This window comes from Gymnoscopelus braueri, assembly GCF_963280865.1.
Source record: "Gymnoscopelus braueri genome assembly, chromosome: 10".
NCBI lineage: Eukaryota > Metazoa > Chordata > Actinopteri > Myctophiformes > Myctophidae > Gymnoscopelus > Gymnoscopelus braueri.
The window spans coordinates 37,495,856-37,515,958 of record NC_137611.1 but is presented as its reverse complement, the minus strand read 5'-3'; the positions used below and the strand labels follow the sequence as shown (position 1 = coordinate 37,515,958).

The 20,103-nt window shown below is 40.9% G+C and overlaps 1 protein-coding gene across 5 annotated transcripts in view; it reads right to left on the bottom strand.

Moving 5' to 3' along the window:
* tpm4b (tropomyosin 4b) overlaps window positions 1–20,103 on the bottom strand; it is a 115,547-nt gene continuing 95,444 nt past the window's right edge. The window contains exons 1-9 of one of the 5 annotated variants that reach the window (XM_080438992.1): window positions 11,806–12,123; window positions 9,056–9,181; window positions 4,123–4,256; window positions 3,180–3,297; window positions 2,991–3,061; window positions 2,065–2,140; window positions 1,300–1,362; window positions 1,116–1,185; window positions 1–361 (exon numbers count right to left, since the gene is read on the bottom strand). In XM_080438992.1, coding sequence (XP_080295118.1) covers window positions 279–361; window positions 1,116–1,185; window positions 1,300–1,362; window positions 2,065–2,140; window positions 2,991–3,061; window positions 3,180–3,297; window positions 4,123–4,256; window positions 9,056–9,181; window positions 11,806–11,919 — 855 coding nt within the window. In that variant the 5' untranslated portion in view covers window positions 11,920–12,123 and the 3' untranslated portion in view covers window positions 1–278. Of the gene's footprint in view, window positions 362–670; window positions 903–1,115; window positions 1,186–1,299; window positions 1,363–2,064; window positions 2,141–2,990; window positions 3,062–3,179; window positions 3,298–4,122; window positions 4,257–5,995; window positions 6,456–9,055; window positions 9,182–11,805; window positions 12,128–20,103 lie in introns of those variants that run through there. The other 4 variants (XM_080438993.1, XM_080438996.1, XM_080438994.1 and 1 more) reach the window with 4 other exon arrangements.

Here is a 20,103-nt window from a genome sequence, read left to right as displayed (position 1 = left end):
TCAATTGTTCCATGATCAGCTTTATTTTATTTTTTGTCTACAACACAATTTACAGCACCAACATTGAATTTCACGTATTGGTAATGGGCCCCAAAACATTATAAAAACATAAATATAAAAAAGGTGGTGGGTACATTTTCACAGCCAAAAATAAGCATGGGGACCTGGTTACAAAGAATGTACGGAATGTTGAAAATGAAAATATTTTAAACAACAATTATCACTTTAAATAACCATGGGCCATTGGTTCTTCCCCTTTTTTACTCTTCCTGATATTTTCACAAGCTACCCAGCTCTTGGAGTGTTTGGTCCAGGACTTGGTGCATTTCCAGGTTCTCGTCTTTTGCACTTGTGAGGTTCACTGAAATAAAGTGTCGAGATTTAAAACACAACAATGCCTGACATTAGATAACAAATAAATATCCATACTTGACAAATTAAATTGGCTATTAAATTGAACATTAATGAAAATGCGTTTACAAAATATGAGTGCACTGTATTTATTGCATTCATTTTGCATTGCATTTTCATTGCCAATTATGTAATGCATGCTACAAAAATTGGCTTTAATTTTACAATTTGGTTACAACCAACGTAAGATTTGAGCCAAATAACACGAAAAGAAAACAGAAAAGGTACACCAAATTCAAAGGACTGAAACCAAGTAAGATAGATTAGAAAGATCTTTATTGAAGCTTCATATTGACAGAAAGATGAAAGAAAAGTAAACAGGGAAGAAACAAAGAGTGAAATTGTTTCCAGACAAGGCAGGGAGACACACAGGAGGAAGAATCAAAAAGCCAGCAGATTTCATACACTTTACAAGGTGTTCATATCATTGAGGGCATGATCCAGCTCCTCGCTGATAGCCTTGAATTTCAGCTTCTGAGTGTAACATTCATCTGCAGGGCAGAGAGCAGGCAGGTGGAGCAGGGTCAGAGGAGAAAGTAGAAGTAGAAGTAGAAGTGACAGGGAAACAATGGAGAGAGGGAGATGGAAAGAAAGTTAAGAATACTAAAAGTTTGGAAAAGTTAAAGTTCAAAAGAGAAATATGGCAGATCACCACAGGAATGAGAGGGGGGAATGTTATCTTGAAAGAAATCAATTAAGCGTACCTTCTAGGTCATCAATGGTCTTTTCCAGTTTAGCGACTGTCCGTTCCGCAAACTCGGCGCGGGTCTCAGCCTATGGAAAGACACATGTTAACTCATCTACTGAACTCGTCTACTGCACAGACAGGACGTGCATTGTAAAGACTGCATTCCACTTAAAACACAATCAGGAAAGACATGAACTTGCCTCTTTGAGTCTGTCGTTCAGCACCTTGATCTCCTCTTCATATTTGTCTTCTTTCGTAGAGTACTACAGAGACAGAGGTTATTGAATAAAATTATTTCCAATAACAATCTATTATGCATTAGAATATGCAAAAGAATGCCTCAGAACGTATACACCAGAGAGCACCAGAGAGAAAACCACACAATAAAATGAGTTTGTCACACAGCTTACCCACATTTCTAACCATACATAAATCTGTATTGTCAACTTTTATTACGCTTTATGGTAAGTGATACCAGACTGAGATAAGTTACATTAACGGAAGATACTTTTTAAGAAAAGAAAAATGCTTAATTATTAATGGAGCTCCTAGCAGAAGTTTAAGATCGGAGCAGGACCACACCTGCAATCAAGCCACCTCCAGTCAAGTCGCTTCCGTTCACCTAACCCTCTTCCCCATCTCTTCGATATCGCATTCTGCACAACTCCCATCCACTCTGCTACACTCCCCATTTCTTTTTCTCTCTACTCTTTGCTGTGGGGGTTTGTCGTGCCCGGGAGCTATGGCTGGCCCCCTTTGAAGCTTCCCAAACGCAACAACTTCGGCATCTTCAATAAAATCCTTAAACGCATATTGATTGGTAGTGTGGTTCTTCTTGCCAGTGAATTATTCCAAAGATATGTTTATTGTATATTTGTATGTTTGCTTTGTATGATGATCAAAGATTTCATACATTATCACATGTGTTTTTTGCACCTCTGATGAAGGAAATGCTGCTGGCTCACCTTGTCAGACTGAGCCTCTAGAGACTTGAGGTTGTTGGTGACATTCTTCAGCTCCTCCTCCATATCGCCACATTTTCTGCATGATTTAAGAATTATGTCAAAATGAGCATTTACTGAGGCTGAATGGGTTTAAATTCTGTTGCACAATGTATGACTAAGAGAGTAGGTCTCCCAGTCAAAGTATGACTGACAGGGAGTAGACTTTAAATGAAATACTATCGCAAGGCAAGGCCTTAAGGCGATTTGTCATTGTCTGTCTGTGTCATCAAAGGGACATTTTACTGCACTTGGTCTAGACAGTGAAAGCATCAATATGTACTCATTCCAGCTGCTGTGAGGTGCCGATTACCTACACTCTAGCAAGATACTGTAACTATTACTATTTAATAAAGGCCATGTAAAAAAGACACTATAATGTCTTATGAATATGGCATGCATGGTATATTATGATGATGTTATGACAGTTTAGAATGCCTCATGACCAAGGGAAATATATACATACTTAATATTTCAAAACACCTCAAATTAAGGGGCACTTAACCACATTTGGGCATAATGGAGTATTACATAGCATGTGACAAGTAATTAAAAGTGTGGAAAATACAGAAAACACAGAGTAGGGGAGTGACATAGCAAATGGTCCAGCCAGCCGGCTGGGAATCAAACCAGGGACTCGCTGTCAGGCAATTGAGCCCATCAGGTACGTGCACTAACCACTTGGCTCCAACCAGGGTAACTTTTTGCCACCCGCTGAAGAGGCGCAGTCAACGGTTTTCCACATGCTATGTAATACTCCACCATGACAAGATTCTGATGTCAAAAGTTGGCAAAGTGCCCCTTTTAGTTGTTAATACAGACAGATAAAAACACACATATTGGATGATTATCGCACTCACACACACACACACACACACACACATCCTTACAGTTCTGATATTTCGGCCCTCTCCTCTGCTCTCTCCAGCTCACCCTCCAGGATGACCAGTTTGCGGGCAACCTGAATTGGAAAAACAAGCAAAAATGTCATTGTTGAACAACAGAAGATGTAAAACTTCAAGACATCACTTTTTCGCTCCTTTATGAAGTGACTAAAATAAGAAACTTCTTGTGTTTACCTCCTCGTATTTGCGGTCAGCCTCCTCAGCGATGTGTTTGGCTTCTTTCAGTTGCATCTCCTGGATCTCCATCTTCTCTTCATCTCTCATTGCCCTGTTCTCAATCACCTTCATGCCTCTGAAGGGGAACAACATACGCACAGTGAGACATTATCTCTTACATTTAGTTTTAATATAAAGCCACCCTCAAGGCTAAGTTTGATTTCAGGTCATGGCTACGGTTGAAGAATCATATAAATAAAGAATGTTCTCTAGAATGTGGAAAAACAAAAACAAAAAAATATGCTTCAGTGAAAAAAATATTTTCAGTTGAAAATAATGTTGAATGACCCTTTTTGATGAAGCATAAATTAGACTGGTGCTTAAGGCAGTTTGTGCTCTATCTAGAAGGCCCCAGGTGCAAAAAGTGATGACCTCATAGGATGACATCCTCATCATATATAACCCTTGCCCCCTCCCACAGGGCAAAACACCATTATACAATATATGCTCTGGCAACACCAAAGAATGAGATTAGGTTTTTCAAGAGACAAATGGGCAGTCCAATCCCCGAACCACTTAAGCCCTCTATATAAAACAAATCATAAATAGCAGATCTACAAGCTCTACAAACTCAACACATTGTGACGCATTCCAGAATTTTTACTTGATTTTTCCTATGCCATGCCGAAATTAGGTAGCTCAGGGTTGATGTGTTGAATTATATATTTTTTTCCTCATTTGAGGCTAGAATGGAAGCCAAGTAAGGAACAGAGCGGACAGAGGTGATAGGACACAAGACCAGCAGCAGGGCTCATTCTTGTTTCATTGTGAGATCTTAAGTCTGTTCATAATTCCACAGTAGTGAAACCAAAAGGTAGTTTTTCCCAGAACTCCCACTTGTATGAACGGTCCAGTTTGTGTTCTATTACTGCGTAGTAATGCCAGTAGTGTTGGTTCTAACCTCTCACTCTCATCTGCCGCCTTCTCCGCCTCCTCCAGTTTCTGCAGTGCTGTAGCCAGTCTCTCCTGGGCTCGGTCCAACTCCTCCTCTACCAGCTGGATCCTACGGTTCAGACCTGCCACATCGCCCTCAGCCTGGGGGGGAGGGGGGGCACAAAGAGAGGTCAGAGGTTAACCAGCAATCCTGAAAAAGTTGAACGAGCTTTTGGGGCAACCTGCCATTACTGTTGAAAACAGACACAGTCACACACAATCCTTACTTTGGTCTATTTACTGTCAAAATTTGGCATCAGGGTAAGCATTGTTTTATGATTAAGCTTTTGGGTGTAAATTATGTCTCAAAATGTTTTATTTCAAGAATCCCCATAACACGAACAGCGAGTCCAATGAAATTAAATGGACCCGTGCAGGGCCATTTGGTTCCATTTTGTACACTCTCAGAGTTACAGACCTGCAAGGTCGAAGGGTCCATTTGGAACCCCCTCAAGGTACCCCGAGGGTCCTTGGACCCCACTTTGAGAAGCACTGGTCTAGACTCTAGAGGATATTAACTATAGAAAAGCAGCTGACTGTGTGTATTTGAGCAGCTGACTGTGTGTATTTGATCATCTTTACTCTCTTGAGTCTTTTTTGACATTTCACTAAAGATGGCAAATAGTAGCTGACCTTTTTAACACGGAACTCAACCGTGATCAAGTAGTACCACCATCCTAATGTAATGTCAACATAGTGGCTGTGTGTTGTAGAGTAACAGCTTGTTACTTTTCAGCCTGTTTCCTGTGGGACTGATAACACAGATCAGGTCTCTTCCTGTGTTGACTACCAGGGTGGGAGCAGGAGGAGAGTTGCTCCTCTCTCTCAAACCCCCATTCATTGTTCACAATGTTTAATATCCATAAAGGTTTAGCAGCCTACTTGACAAAGGCGACGCCTAGTTATTTTATCACACAAACACACTTTGAACGGGATCATCTATAAGACATCTATTCGCACTCTAAAGACTTGTTTGTTTTACTTTCGATGTCCGATATGACGACCTTAGAAGACATTGGCGTAAAAAGTAGCCTAGGCGAGGCTGACGCGCCCTGACCAGGATATTCGAGTTTATGCTTCGTCGTACCGACCGTGTCGCTCGCAGAAAATAGCCGATCTACAAGCTCACAGCGAGTGGCAAATGCGATGCCTTGATGCAGTGGTGGAAAAAGTACTCACATTGTTTCACTAGAGTAAAAGTTTCAATACTGCAATGAAGAAATACTCAGTTACAAGTAAAAGTCTGGAATTAAACATTTACTTTTTCTTACGTAAAAGTACGAAAAGTATTGGTATCAAAATGTACTTAAAAGTACCAAAAGTAGAAAGTACTCATTATGCAGAATGTCCCGTTTCACAAGTTTTCAATGTATAAAAATCTTTTGAAAATAGCAGATCTACAAGCTCACAATGCGTTGCACCGTGAGCTTGTAGATCTGCTATTTTCAAAAGGTTGAAATGTCCTATATAAAGATGAAGTGGTCCAAATCTACAAAGTAACTAACTCAAGTTTTCAAATAATTGTAGTGGAGTAAAACGTACAATGTTTGCCTTTGAGAGTAGAAGTAAAAGTACAGTAAATACTCCAGTAAAGTAAAACAAAAAATACCTCAACATTGTACTTAAGTACAGTACTTGAGTACATGCACTTGGTTACTTTACAGTTTACACCACTGCAGTGAGCTTGTAGATCGGCCTTTTTCAAAGTAAGTGACACTCCCCGGGGGCGCTAGACCACAGTACCTGCCCAGACTTTTAGCCATTATTTTCATCATAACTTCATTTTTCACATGTAACTCGCGGGAGATCTTTAAGTTCTTAATGAGGAAACTGCATCTCACTCTTTCGCGTGATTCTCGTTCCGTGTCCAGATCTCTTTGTATGACCAGCGCTCGATCCTCTGCATCATCCGCCTGTTGCTGAAGGGCTTGGATCTTCTTCTTAACCGCTTCCATTATCCAACGATTTGCTTCTTCTTTCTCTTTTACAAGTAGTTTAAAAAAAAAGAATGCGACAAGAAAAGGCAAACCCCGGCCCCTTCGAAGCCGATTCGGGTTCTTTTTAAGGATAAATCCCACCCGATCTAAATGAATCTAACAGTTGATGAGCGAGTTGCTAAAGAAAAAAAGTTGTCCTACTACTGTTTCATTAGACGCAAAACTTCGTTAGGGAGGAATTCAAGGAAGTGCAGATAAAGGGGTCGGGAGTTTCCAGGAAATTTATGGTCAGATCCTCCAATCCTGGGAAGAAGCTCGTCTCTAGATGACATCATAGTGACGGTGGGAGGAAGGAGGCTGAAGCTCCTAGGCTTTTTTTTTTTTTTTTTTCACAAAAGAGGTGTGTGAGGAAGGATTTGACTCTGCCATTGTGGACTTATATGGCATGCGTTAAAGTGTTGCTTGGTCTGCATTTTTTATGCACTGATTAGTTTGTGTGTGTGTGTCACACACACTTTACTACACACACACACACACACACACACACACACACACACACACACACACACACACACACACACACACACACACGCGTGTGTGTGTGTGTGACTAGTGTGTGTGTGTGTGTGTGTGTGTGTGTGTGTGTGTGTGTGTGTGTGTGTGTGTGTGTGCCAAGTATGTGCCCAGACAAGTCAGTGCAAAACAGAGACTCATATACTAACTACACCCACTTCTACAAAATGAAAGAAAGGCCGTCCAGAGGTTTACTTCATAGGAGGCTCACACACTCACAAAGGACTTGGATCTCTAACCTCTCTAACAAGGGCTCTTAAGTTTCATCTTGGAATGTAAATTGATTTGGTTGCAGGCATGACCTGCAGCCATTGGGTGGCGACACATTCTCTCTACTGACCCCTTCTAAGATCTATTATGTAGATCTGTTCACTAGTGTGCTTTTTACTACCTCCAACACCTATCTGTAATGTATTCTGTATATATCATGATTGTGATTAGATTTGATTGTGTTTTGATCACACATATTAATAAGTCATAAGAACATTGGGATTCGACGTCACATAGGGTAAAGAGTTTGCGAGCAGATGGTTTAGGTTATCTGTGTCAGACATGGTTGTAAACTGACCTTTGACATCAGAGCCCTTATCTTTCAGCGATACAACGCTGGCTTGCTTTCATTTGACACAAAGATATTTAGGTCATGTTTCACAAACACGTGACGTGAGCGCAATTTAAAAAAGGCCTTTAATAGTATTAAAATGCATGTTTATCTGTTTATCATTAGTTGAATGAACTCAACCAGGCCAGATCAGCTACTATCTGACTAACTCTTTACTGATAGATAAATAAGACTAGAGTGGTGAAATATTTACTCAAACCGCCCCACTGCCCTTCCTGTCTCGCCCAGCTCTCACAGGAAAATGAGTATGCCACAAACTATTTGTTGCAGAGGGCAAGAATAATGCCTGAACCAGTTTGAACAGACATAGTTGCGTCTGAGGCTGAGCAATATAAATGTGATCATCTGATGTGACGGTTATTGCCAGTACATCAATCACATCCAGTGGTACGTACCTCATAAAAGCACATCACGACCTATTGTGTAGCTACATGCTGTAACTTAAGGCCATACAAGGGGAGAATGTCTGCGATATCCCCACAGGAAAAAGCCCAGAGCATTGATTTCATAAGACACTGGAGTATGGGTTCTCTGTTTGCTTAAGCTGCATTCCAAAGATTCCTGGGTGGCTACAGGGTAGCCAAGCTTGAGAAATAGCTCTGTTACAGACCACTGTATGAATCAATGGTAATTAGCAATAAATGAATACATGTGAAGAGAGTCAGTCATCGCTAAAGGATCAGCATTTGATTGAGGTTGTTTTCTTCTTCTTCAAATCAGTCCTTAGAGAGAAAGTTTGGATTGTGTTCTACCAGTTCGGGTGTAATAGCTTAGAGCAGATTCAAAAATGGAGGCCTGTAACATGGACTTTACCCCTAAGTAGTTCTTAGTATTAGGGGTGGGACGATATGGGTACCTCACGATACGATATGTATCACGATATTAGGCCCACGATAACAATATATATCACGATATCTGAAAATGCCGATATATTGCGATATCACGATATATTGCATGAAATTTCACCAACGATATATCACGATATCTGAAAATATCGATATATTGCGATATCACGATATATTGCATGACAATTCACCAACGATATATCACGATAGTCCTTGTATTCAATTCATAAACACATAAAATAGCACCAAACAGTTCAAAATCATCATTACACAAATACAGAGTAGGAAAAACAACGTATCACAAACTTTATTTAAAAAAAAAAAATAAAAAAATTTTTTTTTTTTTTTTTAATATCGATATTTTTCGGGAGGATATCGATTATTTATCGCGGGAGAAAGTATCGCGATATATCGATATATCGATATATCGTCCCACCCCTACTTAGTATGTGTTTGAGACGGATATGCAACTAATGTCTGTCTTTAATGTATACAAATCTCAGGGACGTGGCCTTGAATGGGCAATCCTTTCGCTAATCTACTGTAATTCGAGAGAGGCAATCTATATTATGCGTCCAAGCCAAAACAGTGAGTCACTGTGGGAGTGTGGGTTATAAAATCATCTGTGACTGTGATAACCGAGTGACTTCAATGTCTTTTCCTCTCCCCATTCTGAGGCAAGAGATGTGCTGTTTGTACAGCTTGAACTTGCCTTTACAGGTTCTACTATTTAGTTTGGAATGTTAACTGGTTCAACAGACCGCTAATTGTATATGACCAAACCCTGAAATGGTTGATGATGCTGTGAGGTGACTAAAGGCCAAGTGGGTCGGGACTCTTCTAATTCGTATGACTGATTAATTGATTGTAGTGTGATTGATTGTTTCAGACAGGTTCTTGCTTGCTTTATGGTGCGTAACTTACGTCTGCAGCCTTTTTCTCCGACAACTCCAGTTTCTCCTGCGCATCCTTTAGGGCCTCAGAGTACTTGTCCAACTCATCCTCTGTTCCCTTCAGCTTCTTCTGCATAGCAAGCAGCTCATCCTCGAACTAAAGGAAAGAAAACCAACAAATAGGAGGAAGTCAGGAAGGATCCAGCAATAACCTATTCATCATTTATTTTTTTGGAATAACCAGGAACATTTCTACATCTCCATTGTTCAGTAAAAGCCACTGTATGGTGCTGTGATATTTGTGAAATTCATAGTCAGGGATGGCCAGGTTTGGTATTTGTCAAGCGAATGAGATTTGGAATGTTAATTACCGTAGTAAGAGCTTTCAGACCGTAGCCACTTAGAGGGACGTGGTTAACACCCATAAGTAGGGGCTTGATAAATACCAACACAGATTTCTCCTTGCTGTTTCTGGATGTTTTACCTGGTTTGCTGGGTGTATTGATACTGAGGACAAATAACATCTGTAGTGTTTGACTCTGAGGAAGACACAAGTTGAAACCTCAGTCACCCCTGCAAAATAATAATAAAACGTGCAGACCCAGTCGAGTGCTCCAGCATTTTATTTGGGTAGTCTCTTCTGAAGTGCCCAGGTAATTTTCTTCTTATAACATTTGTAGTGTAGTTTGTGCCCTGCGCAGTCTCATCATGCTCTGTGGTTGACTCCCCCACTGGAGCCAAGAATAGCAAAGCAGAGCATCACTTACTGTAGCACTGTTTGACTCCTTGCCACCAAACACACTACAAAGCTCTGCAATAATCTTCTAGGATTTCACCAAGGACTTGCTCTTGATGTCAAGATCTGCTGGTGAGTGCATGTGTCGGGCAAGTGACAACTGTCATGATGAGGGGACCTAGGCTGGATTCCTTCCATTCTTTCTAATGTAGATCCTAGCTTTGCATGTGTCACACCAACTTCCCCACGCTCTGGCATCCCCGCCCTGCTGACACCATCTCCCACAGTGCCGTAATTGCCTCGACTTAGACGCCTCACGCGTATTATTACACCTCTAACTTCTTGATTTGCTTGTCTCATGTGGTTCCACGAGGCATGCTTTATCTGTACAGTCACACACCTCCTTGAAATATCAAGTCATCTACCATTGCCTCACAGCTGACAATTTTGATGATGATGCGATGTGAGAGTGCGGACTAGCCAACACCAACTCAGGACTCCTGAATGAACGCCTTCCACAATTTTACAATTTTACATTTGACAATTGTAATCAAATTTAAAGACCCACCTACCTTTAGCTCAGTCTAAGGTTGCCCCATGGTTTATGTTTTGTCAAGTCCACTAAATGTTTTTTATTGTATTTGAATGCCCTTTACAGCACTTATTCTGTCATTTGTTTTATTCAGTTTTTCTTAACTTAAGATTTTTTGTAATGTTTATGAGTTTATAAAATGAATGAGTTTTAAACCTTAGTCTTGCTATTGTGGATTATGATTTATTATGGTTATCATGTTCCTCGATTGGAAAGCACTTTGGGTATAAACTCCTGTTGTTAAATGAACAATATAAAAAAGATGACTTGAATAAGTTGATAATCAAGTCTTAAAACTAAATATGGGCATGTTGATGTTTCTGGGCCCCCCCATTTCCATCATTCCATGTACCTCTCCTAATCAGTTGTCATATGTTTCCTGTCCTCACGTGCCCCTTCGTAAGCAATCAATCTATGATCACATTTATAATGTTGGTAGTTATAGAGTTGGAAGTGAAGCTTATTCTGGTCGAGCTAAGTGATGCTGCGTCCCCAGGGTCCTGTAACTCCTCACCACCACCACCAAAGTGGTCGTGGGGAGCAGAGCGGCAGCTGGGTTAGTCAGATAGTATTCTGGTAGTGCCGTTGCTTCCATGTCTCAGTAATCCCTTTGGTGTACTCCCAGTATGTGATGTCTCTAGCAGCCATCAGTCTGCCATTCTGTTTGTATGTCCCTGTGGGGCATCCTCCTCCTGGCCACCAGGAGAACACAGAACCTCAGCTGTTCTCTGTTAATTCTGGTAGCATCATTTGTTGCTCTGAGAGCTGTTTGACATTTTAGTCTTTTGGGGGAGGCCGGTGGGAGGTGGGGCGGAGGGTTTCTCTGCTTTCTCTCTCAACTGATTGTAATGTTATGGTTCGTTATATAAAATATAGAAAAAGATAGGTAGGCTATATGAGACATTTAAGTGAAACAGAACAAAATGTTATTATCCTACGGTGGAAGTGAATTACTGTAATCTTTTAAGCCGTTAAATTGAGCATTCGAAAAATTAATTCCTTCCTATCTATAGTCTGGGCTAGAAAGTAGAAGGTAGACGACACAAGTAAAGCATTCTCATGCTTTGACTCTCATCCCCCCCCATTAGTTTTTTCCAACTCTGTACATATAGTGTTATTTTTCTGTATTTTTGTGATGATATTGAACTGTTTGGTGCTACTATACGTTTATGAATTGAATGCCAAGGACCTCAATGGAAACAAGACCGCAAGGACTTTTTTGGACGGACCTTTTAGACAAAGTTTTATTAACTGTACTTCTTCTTCTCTATTAACTGTTTCTTAACATTTCTGCCTAATAAAATATTCAATATGAACTACAGACAGCACGTCATATACACATGGTTTACATGTCTAATGTAATGTCACACTCTTAGTGCTTCCAGGACAGTTTTAACACTGACTGGACCCATCCATCCTGCAAACCCCACCAGTCCCACCAACACAGTCTCACCTGTTTGCACTTATCCTCTGCTGCCTTTTTGTCGGACTCGGCCTGCTCTGCCCTGTCGATGGCGTTCTCCTTGTCCAACTTCAGCATCTGCATCTTCTTCTTTATGGCCTCCATGGTGACGGTTGAGATTCCCTTTGAGTGTCCCTAGGCAAAAGGTCCTGATAGAGAGGGAGAAGCCAGTGGCCGCAGGAGGGGAGGAGAGAAGCAGAGACGAGAGTGGAGCAAAGGAGGAGAGGATGCAAACTGAGCCCTCAGTACAGCTCCTGCTGCTTTCAACTTGACTGGAGGTTTTGGAAACGGCCCCAGTCCCCAGTGACAGCCCTTTCCAGACGTCTACCCCTTTTTGCCAATCCCCGCCCTGGCTACCCCGAGAACTTACTATACCCCCCCTCCCCCCACCACCACCACTGCTACCTCCCCTCCTTGCCCTCCCCTCCCTGTCTAATCTAAACCTCTCAAAAGCTCTCAGGAGAAATGGCTCAGTATAGCGGCTCTGGCAATATTCGGCCTATCTCCTTATTTGGATTGTTTTTTTCTTCACCTCCTTTTTTCCTTTTTTTTTAACAAGAGAAGAATAACAGATAGTAAAGAGTGAGGCCCAAAACTCAGGAAACCCAAAAGGACCTTGTTTCAATTAACAGAGCTGCAATCGGAGTCACTGAACATTCCATTTGCTCTATCGGACCGGTTGTGTGCGCGTCGATGTTGCTGCAGAGGAATGTTCAAAATTGATGTTAATACCAGAGTTGGTTTGGAAAGGACATAGTTGTCATTCTAATGCTGAATGAAAAAGAACTGTGTGGAAAGAAAGGACCCAGCCAAAGAAAATGAAGGGAAAGAGACTACTGCACGTCCTCTACTTGAGGCTTTTACAGTCAAGCTACAAAGGCACAAACTACAGCTCTTCAGCAATTAAGATCTATTTAATTACTACTGGCTACATTTAGATTGGTTTCCTGTAATTCCTATGGCATTCGGTATAATTGTACTCGTCTTCCAGAGTGGTTGGCATAGAAATAAATTGTATGATAGTTTAGACTTTAGAGAGACCAAGCTCTTGATACTATATGTTCATCTGTAACCCACTTACACTTACACAAAAAGTTATAAAAGACTGTGAGGAAAGACAGAGAAGATCTAACAGTGTTTCACCCAAAACAGTGTTTCACCAAAAAAGAAAGAAAGAAAAAGATAAATCAATATGACAGTACGATAAAAAGCAACAAGCGTATTGAGCAATAAACAGAAGGGGACATCAAATAAACTACCACAGTCCTCATGACACTAATGATAAAAAAAAAGTGATGTGGTATGTTTGTACTTACATGGGTGTATGTTTGTGTGTCTATAGTCACGTCAACCCTGATGGGTATGCTTGTTTTGCAGCTTAGCTTTTACCAGTAAGCTTTAGCTACGAATAAGGAATGGCAAAGACAGCAATCCTCAATACAGCAATATATACACAGTGACACATGCTATGCCATGAAGACAAACTAGAAAGCATTTGTGGTTTATCTGTAATGATAATTTCATGACTACGAACCAACAAGTATCATAGCCTATCACAAGAACATCCCTTCATTAAGTTGACCTTAAAGTCAAGTTTTAAGCGAAAATATTGAACTGTCTTTCCACAACCCAACCAATGATGACTTTAGATAATAACTATACTCAACGCATTTAACAAGCATTGCTAGATGTTCTATTGGTCAATTTGATGGCACATGTGTTTTGTTTTGTTGTTGTTGTTTTTACAAGTATTTATGTGATGGTGACCCCTAGCTGCAGGTCTTGTTTGTCCTCTCAGAGGTCACTGTCTTGGTACACGGTGGTGGGAAACTGACGCATTTAGCAGGTAAACCCCACCAAATGACATCACGATCTGTCTTTGCCCACAGACACTTGGAACATGGGAAGCAACTATGTCACACCATGATGTTGTGCCTGCGATGATGACAGAAATGACAGGTGTATCGCTAGAGAGCCTTTCCTCTGAAATGGATTAACACTGTGTTCATGTCTTGTCTTGTCTTGGTATTTGATTAGTTTCATGTCATCTCTGAAGAAAAATGCTACCTATTCTTATGAAAGGTTTGCTGATAACATAAAACACATTGTGTGTTAATTATACAGTTATTATGTTATCTCGAGAGCTTTACTTACCATACTAATTCTGTTTTTGAGGACAAACTTTTGAGAATATAATGAGATGTGATTCGTTTCTTCAAAAATCTATACATAGAGTTTTGGAATTTTAAACACCTCTATGTCTCAAAATGCATATCTTATGTTATGCCTGAGGAGTGTTATGAATATCCCTGCTAAGCCCCTGTACAATTTGCTGTAGATGACTCTGAGGTCTTAAGCTTGGAAAAGAGCCAAAACCATGTCAATGGGTACCCAGATGCGCAACTTGTTTACTCTGGTTTATCTACTGTCCAAAGGTATGTGCAAAATTGCAATTCCCCTCTAACCAGCGTAAGGAAATGTAGGCCTAACCTTTTTCGGCATATGTTTATAAAAGCCGCCACAGCAACTTTACTAGCTTTTACAATCGTGAGTGAACTCAAGCTTACAACATGGCACACTTACTTGCATGACATGAGTAGCAACTGTATTGGATCTCTGCCTTATTTGGTATGTGTGCTGACTGACACACTGTCATCACTATAGTACATTGCTCAAATAACATTGTGACTAACATACTGAATAGTGAGTTTGATAACATTAGTTTTTGTACTTTCTAGTTTTTATTTATATACCAGTTCCATTAAGTAAAGATAACAAGTATCCTCCTCAGGTGGGGGTTGTATAATACACAAAGAGACGTTTGGACAATAAGTATCAATGTCAGTGAAGAACAAACAGAGAAGGGACAGACAGAGCAAGAGAGACAAATCGTGACAGAGAGAGAGAGAGAGAGAGAGAGAGAGAGAGAGAGAGAGAGAGAGAGAGAGAGAGAGAGAGAGAGAGAGAGGTAAAGATAGATTGAGAGGTAGAGTAAAGAGAGAGAGAGAGAGAGGGAAATGGAGCGTGTTGACTTGAGTGGTAAGGGAGAGAAATAGAGAGGGAGTGAATCAGACAGAGAAATCAGAACCCTCCCACAGGAAACCGAGCTCAACTCCTCTTCTCCTTGTATGGTAAAAACTCCCCCAAAAGCCACAGGATCGCCTTGGGAGTACAGTCAAAGTACTGCTAAGTATAAATCACAAAGCTATGGGAACAGTAGAGTAGATTGTGAGTGTGCATGTAGTTAGCAGCATACTGTATATTATTGAGTGCTGCTGTGAAGAACGGATTGACAATCTGTTGTTACCAGGTGTTTGTAATTTAGGACACACATAGACTAGTCATATTTGGTACAGTATGTGCTCATTGATATGTGTGAGGTGTGTGACGGTACTGGGATTTGTGCATTTCTTTTGGGTTATTTGGACGTACAACGTCAATTATATAATCATGGGCGTAGGTTTCATTTATACTTTAGATGGAACACACCACTGCACACGCCATAAAACAACCAGACAGGTTGCTTTTAGCCAGTGGGGATGCTAAAGAAAAATTACAATATTCCCTCAACTCTCCTCACACAACATTTACAAACTGTGTATGGTAGACCAGTGGTTCTTAAACTTCTTTTTTATGTTGAGGAGAATGAGGACCCCTAAATTCATATGTGTTTGGCCACGGACCCCGATCAAAAAATATTTTGTACCAGGGACCCCCTATACAAGATTTGTGTTGTTAAAATGTTTCCAAAGTATTCCAAATTCTTCAAAATGTTCTAAACATTTTGAAAATAGCAGACCTACAAGCTCACATGTCACATTGCGAGGCGTTGTGAGCTTGTAGATCAGCTGTATAGCCAATGGGTTAAAGTGGAAACCTATATCTTTGATGCTACATTAACACTCCTGGAACCCCCTCAAGGACCCCTGGGGGTCCCCGGACCCGATTTTGAGAACCGGCTGTGGTAGACTTCACAGAGTTCCACTGCATGTCCTCTGAAACCATCCCATCCATCACAAGTGCTGTCTGGACCATGCAGACAGTGTAAGCAAAACCAGAGGCGAGCTTTGTTAAACAAAGTCATCCTACAACATTCTGGATGTCTTTGTCAATGAATACCACTGCAGACCGCAGACAGAGTGTAGCTTGAAAACACTCGAGCACATTCACTTGAATGTTAATGTGTTGGGTTTCTTGGCCGTGCTGCTGAGGCCAGTGGAGTCTACACACTACAGTGTGTCTTGTGCCAATGTCGAGAGACTCTTATCAGCTAAAGAATCAGTGCTCTGTCACTTGATGAGACCCAGACATCCTTACACACACACACGCCTGAATCACTGTAGGTCCGGACTCCGGAGGACCATGGTTCTAAGAAAATACACCACAGTATATCTATCGACACTGCCTGTCCATAGGTTAGTGCTACTCTAGACTTTTATTATTTTTAATGATGCATGCTAATTATGAATGCTATTTTCTAATACTTTACTAGTTTTATTTCTGTTTGAGTAATCTAAATTATTTACTCTCTTGTAATAGAGTACATTTTATTTTCAACAATAGTAATAGCATGTACACCACAGTAAGAGTCAGGTATTTGTAAACCTTCTAAGACACAAAATGGATGGAAAGAGTGCTCTCTTGTGGTGACTTATAGGGATGATGATAATGATGATGATGATGCTTTTTTTTGTGGCCAATTACAAGTTTACAAGTTTACAATGTGTAGACAAACAATATATGTACCCGCATATGCACAGACAGTGCACATACACATTATCCAGACAACCTTTTTCTTTGCAGGGCTACCCTCCCTTCCCCCATGATGATGGTGATAATAATAATAATAATAATAATAATAATAATAATAATAATGATAATGATGATAATAATAATAATAATAATAATAATAATACAAATAATAATAATAATAATAATAATAATAATAATAATAATAATAAGTAAGTATGTCGGAGAGGCTTATCGTCGGTATCAGCCGAGAACACAGGCATCTATCCCTATTTCAATGCGAAAGACCCCTGGGAGATGGACTGCTGAGGTGGAGCGCAATGTCAACAGCTCCCAGTACTTACCACACAAATTGAATTGCCGCCAACTCAGCATGTACGAGTACTCATGCATTGAATTGGAGGTGTCCAGGATCGAACCCATAACCTTGAGGTCCAAAGGCGAGAACTCTACCAGCTGAGCTAATGTTTTACTAATAATGCAGGAATATTGGTACATTTCTGTCTTACCAACAATTAACCACTGAATCCCTATGTAGCCTACTTTGTTGACAGGTCGAGGGCTCTACTATCCTTTAGTCCGTGAGCCAGGACCCCAAATATGGGGTCATCAGTACCATCTGGGGAGAATAATTCTCATATTGATTTTTGGGTAGGTATACACCCCTAGAGCCAGGAAAAATGTGATAGCCTTGCATCGGTGGTAGCTATCTGTGTGTTATCACTCCTTTTATAACCACAAGCCAAAACACAGTTTTCAAAATCCGAAAGAAGCATTCTACTTCAAACTGATGGTTCTCTCTTATTATTGACCCTCTCTCTCTGAAAAATGGTTGGGATAAAGCTCAGACTATATATTGTTCAGAAAGGTTGTTAAAATTAGCATATCTAGAATATTTTTCTATTACAGGCAGTGACAACATAGTGACTATATGTGACATAAGATGTACTTCGGTTTTAATGAAAGATGGAACACAAAGGGTTCCTTTGTAAATTACCTAAAGATTTAAAACCATGTTTACATACATAGATTCTAAGGAAATGTATTATGAAATTCAATAAACAGAATATAGTGCAAGTGTGTAAGAAAATATCCAAAATGGCCACTAAACACACGCCTGGCAATTTTTTACTTGTAATCCGCTTGTCTTAGAATACCTCTGTGTAATACCTATTTTTTTAGGGTTTTCATGTGTAGAATCCATTCCTGTTTTTTTTTAATATCAGGTCAATCATGTCAAAGGTCAGGTCAAGGTTAAATTTGACCTCTGGGAGAACAACAAATGGAAACAACTTTCATTCAATTTGTTTTGTGAAAAGTGTCATTAACATGTCACAAGAACTGGTATTCATAATAACCTGAATGTAAAATGATATAATCTAACGGCAAATATGTATCTTTTGCAACTACATCTGTATTCTCCAACCCACATCCTGTTCTACCTCATCCTTACAAGTATCCTCCTTATTGACATCACTCCTCATCTCTCATCTGTAGCATGAACATATCATCAGTAACCATCTTCACCAGAGCAGTTACAGTACATCAGTGATGTACTTCTCACTCTCTGTGCCCTACATTGATATTGCACCATGTCACATAGCTCTGACGGTGCTGGTTCACCCTTAGCAATGACAGGAACAGGAATATCCTGGATCTCCCATCCAAATTGTGTGACATCAAACGACTTGTCAGGTGGAGCTTGGTGGTCTGCCACTTTCCACAACATCACTTGTAAATGAGCCCACATGTGGTGCAACCGGTTGGTCGGTGTTGGACGAAGGGCCATTGACTTGTGGCAACCACCTCACCCAGCACATCAGGGTAGCCTGGGAAGTTCCCTGCCAGCAAAGTGTTGTGTGCTCTGATCTTGCCTTTGCCATACATATAAGACTGTCCCATCACAATGCTCCATCTGTACTTTACACTGTAGGTCCACCTGATACACCCCAATACACCAACAGGACAAGAACATCAGTTAAATCACTGAGCATGTGTATCACACCCTTTCCAGAGATGGCTGCATCAGGGATATAGGAAATCATGGTGATGTCTGCCTCATCATGACTAAATGCAGTATCTATCGTCAGCACTGAAGGTGTACAACATGCTCAACGGCTTCTGCTTAATGTTCTCACTCTTCATGATGACATCTCATGTGGGTGATCTTTCTGTGTGTGAGGATACACCCCAATATTTTATGACCAAGACACACCAGTGCTTCAACTCTTCCTCTACTGTTTCTGCACATTTTGGGGAAGGCTTCAGCCCACTCCACTCACATGCATCATGACAGCATCTTCCCTGATCGTTATGGCAGTCTGCTCCCCAGACTGGTGAGCAGAGACAGTGATCCAGAATCCATCATGGTGCTGACAGACAAGGTCTAGCTTAGCCTCTATGGCATGGAGCACATGCATCTTCGGCAGGCACTGTGTTAGATATCAAGCACACTGCACATGGCCAGCATGGAAGAAGTGCTTCAGTCATGTGCTTCATGAGAGAAAAGGTGAAGTTAATGTCAATGTGTCTCCCTGCACATTCAAACTGGTGGATGTGAAGTGTAGGAAGAAGTTGTCTACCCACTGTCAGCCAGTAGGATGGAAATGCGCAGTGTCCAGGTAGGCTACTGCTGTATCTGTTCAAATGTCTTTGGCCAAGTTGAGAGAAACCACTTCAAGAGTGCTGCTGACTCAGGACTGACCATTGAACTTGCCTGTCATGTTCTGCAACCACATGCATTTCCACTTCCAGTGCTGAACCTTGCATCAGTTTTGCAATGCAGCTGAAGAATGACTGTATAACATGCATCCCACCGGGATGCACAATTACATTATAGAGCTTTTCTGGCTGATTCCATACCTGCAAGGTGTCAACAAACGGCTCCATGTCAATTGTGAGGTGAATAGGGCCTACTGTACATGTCAACCAGTGACCATATCTGCTGCCTGCTTGGACACCTGGTTGGACGATAAGGTGCGAGAGAGACCTTGACCTGACCTTTAGCACATAGGCCAAAGAAAGTATAACAGTAGAAATAGATTCTACACCTATGAACGCCCCCCCGCCCCAGGTCCCCATATGAATCACCATAAGTTCACAGATTCCCTCACACAACTGCAATATTTTGTTGTTTTTAACATAATTTAGTACAATGGAACATCACCATGGGATGGACACCATCTTTGATTTGGCAATAAATAATTAACTGATGGTAATTTCACTGATTCAGCCATATTTCTTGAACCCTAAAACCTAGTTTTAGACACCAAAACCACCTTTCTAGGTTGAACAGTATCATAAAAACATCCCGAAACATCCTATGACCCCAGGCTACAACACTGATGATACGTCCCAGGTGCATCCATGTGATGTTTTTCGTTATAGTTATTCTATTTATAGTGGCTCATAGGAATTTATAGACTACGTGACAACCAGGAATAGATTGGTGACCACCGGAGAGACGGGTGACAGCCGGAATGTAGACGGCATCCGGGAGCAGTTTGGGTTGGCGCCCCAGTCTGTGTCTTCCGTGAGGAA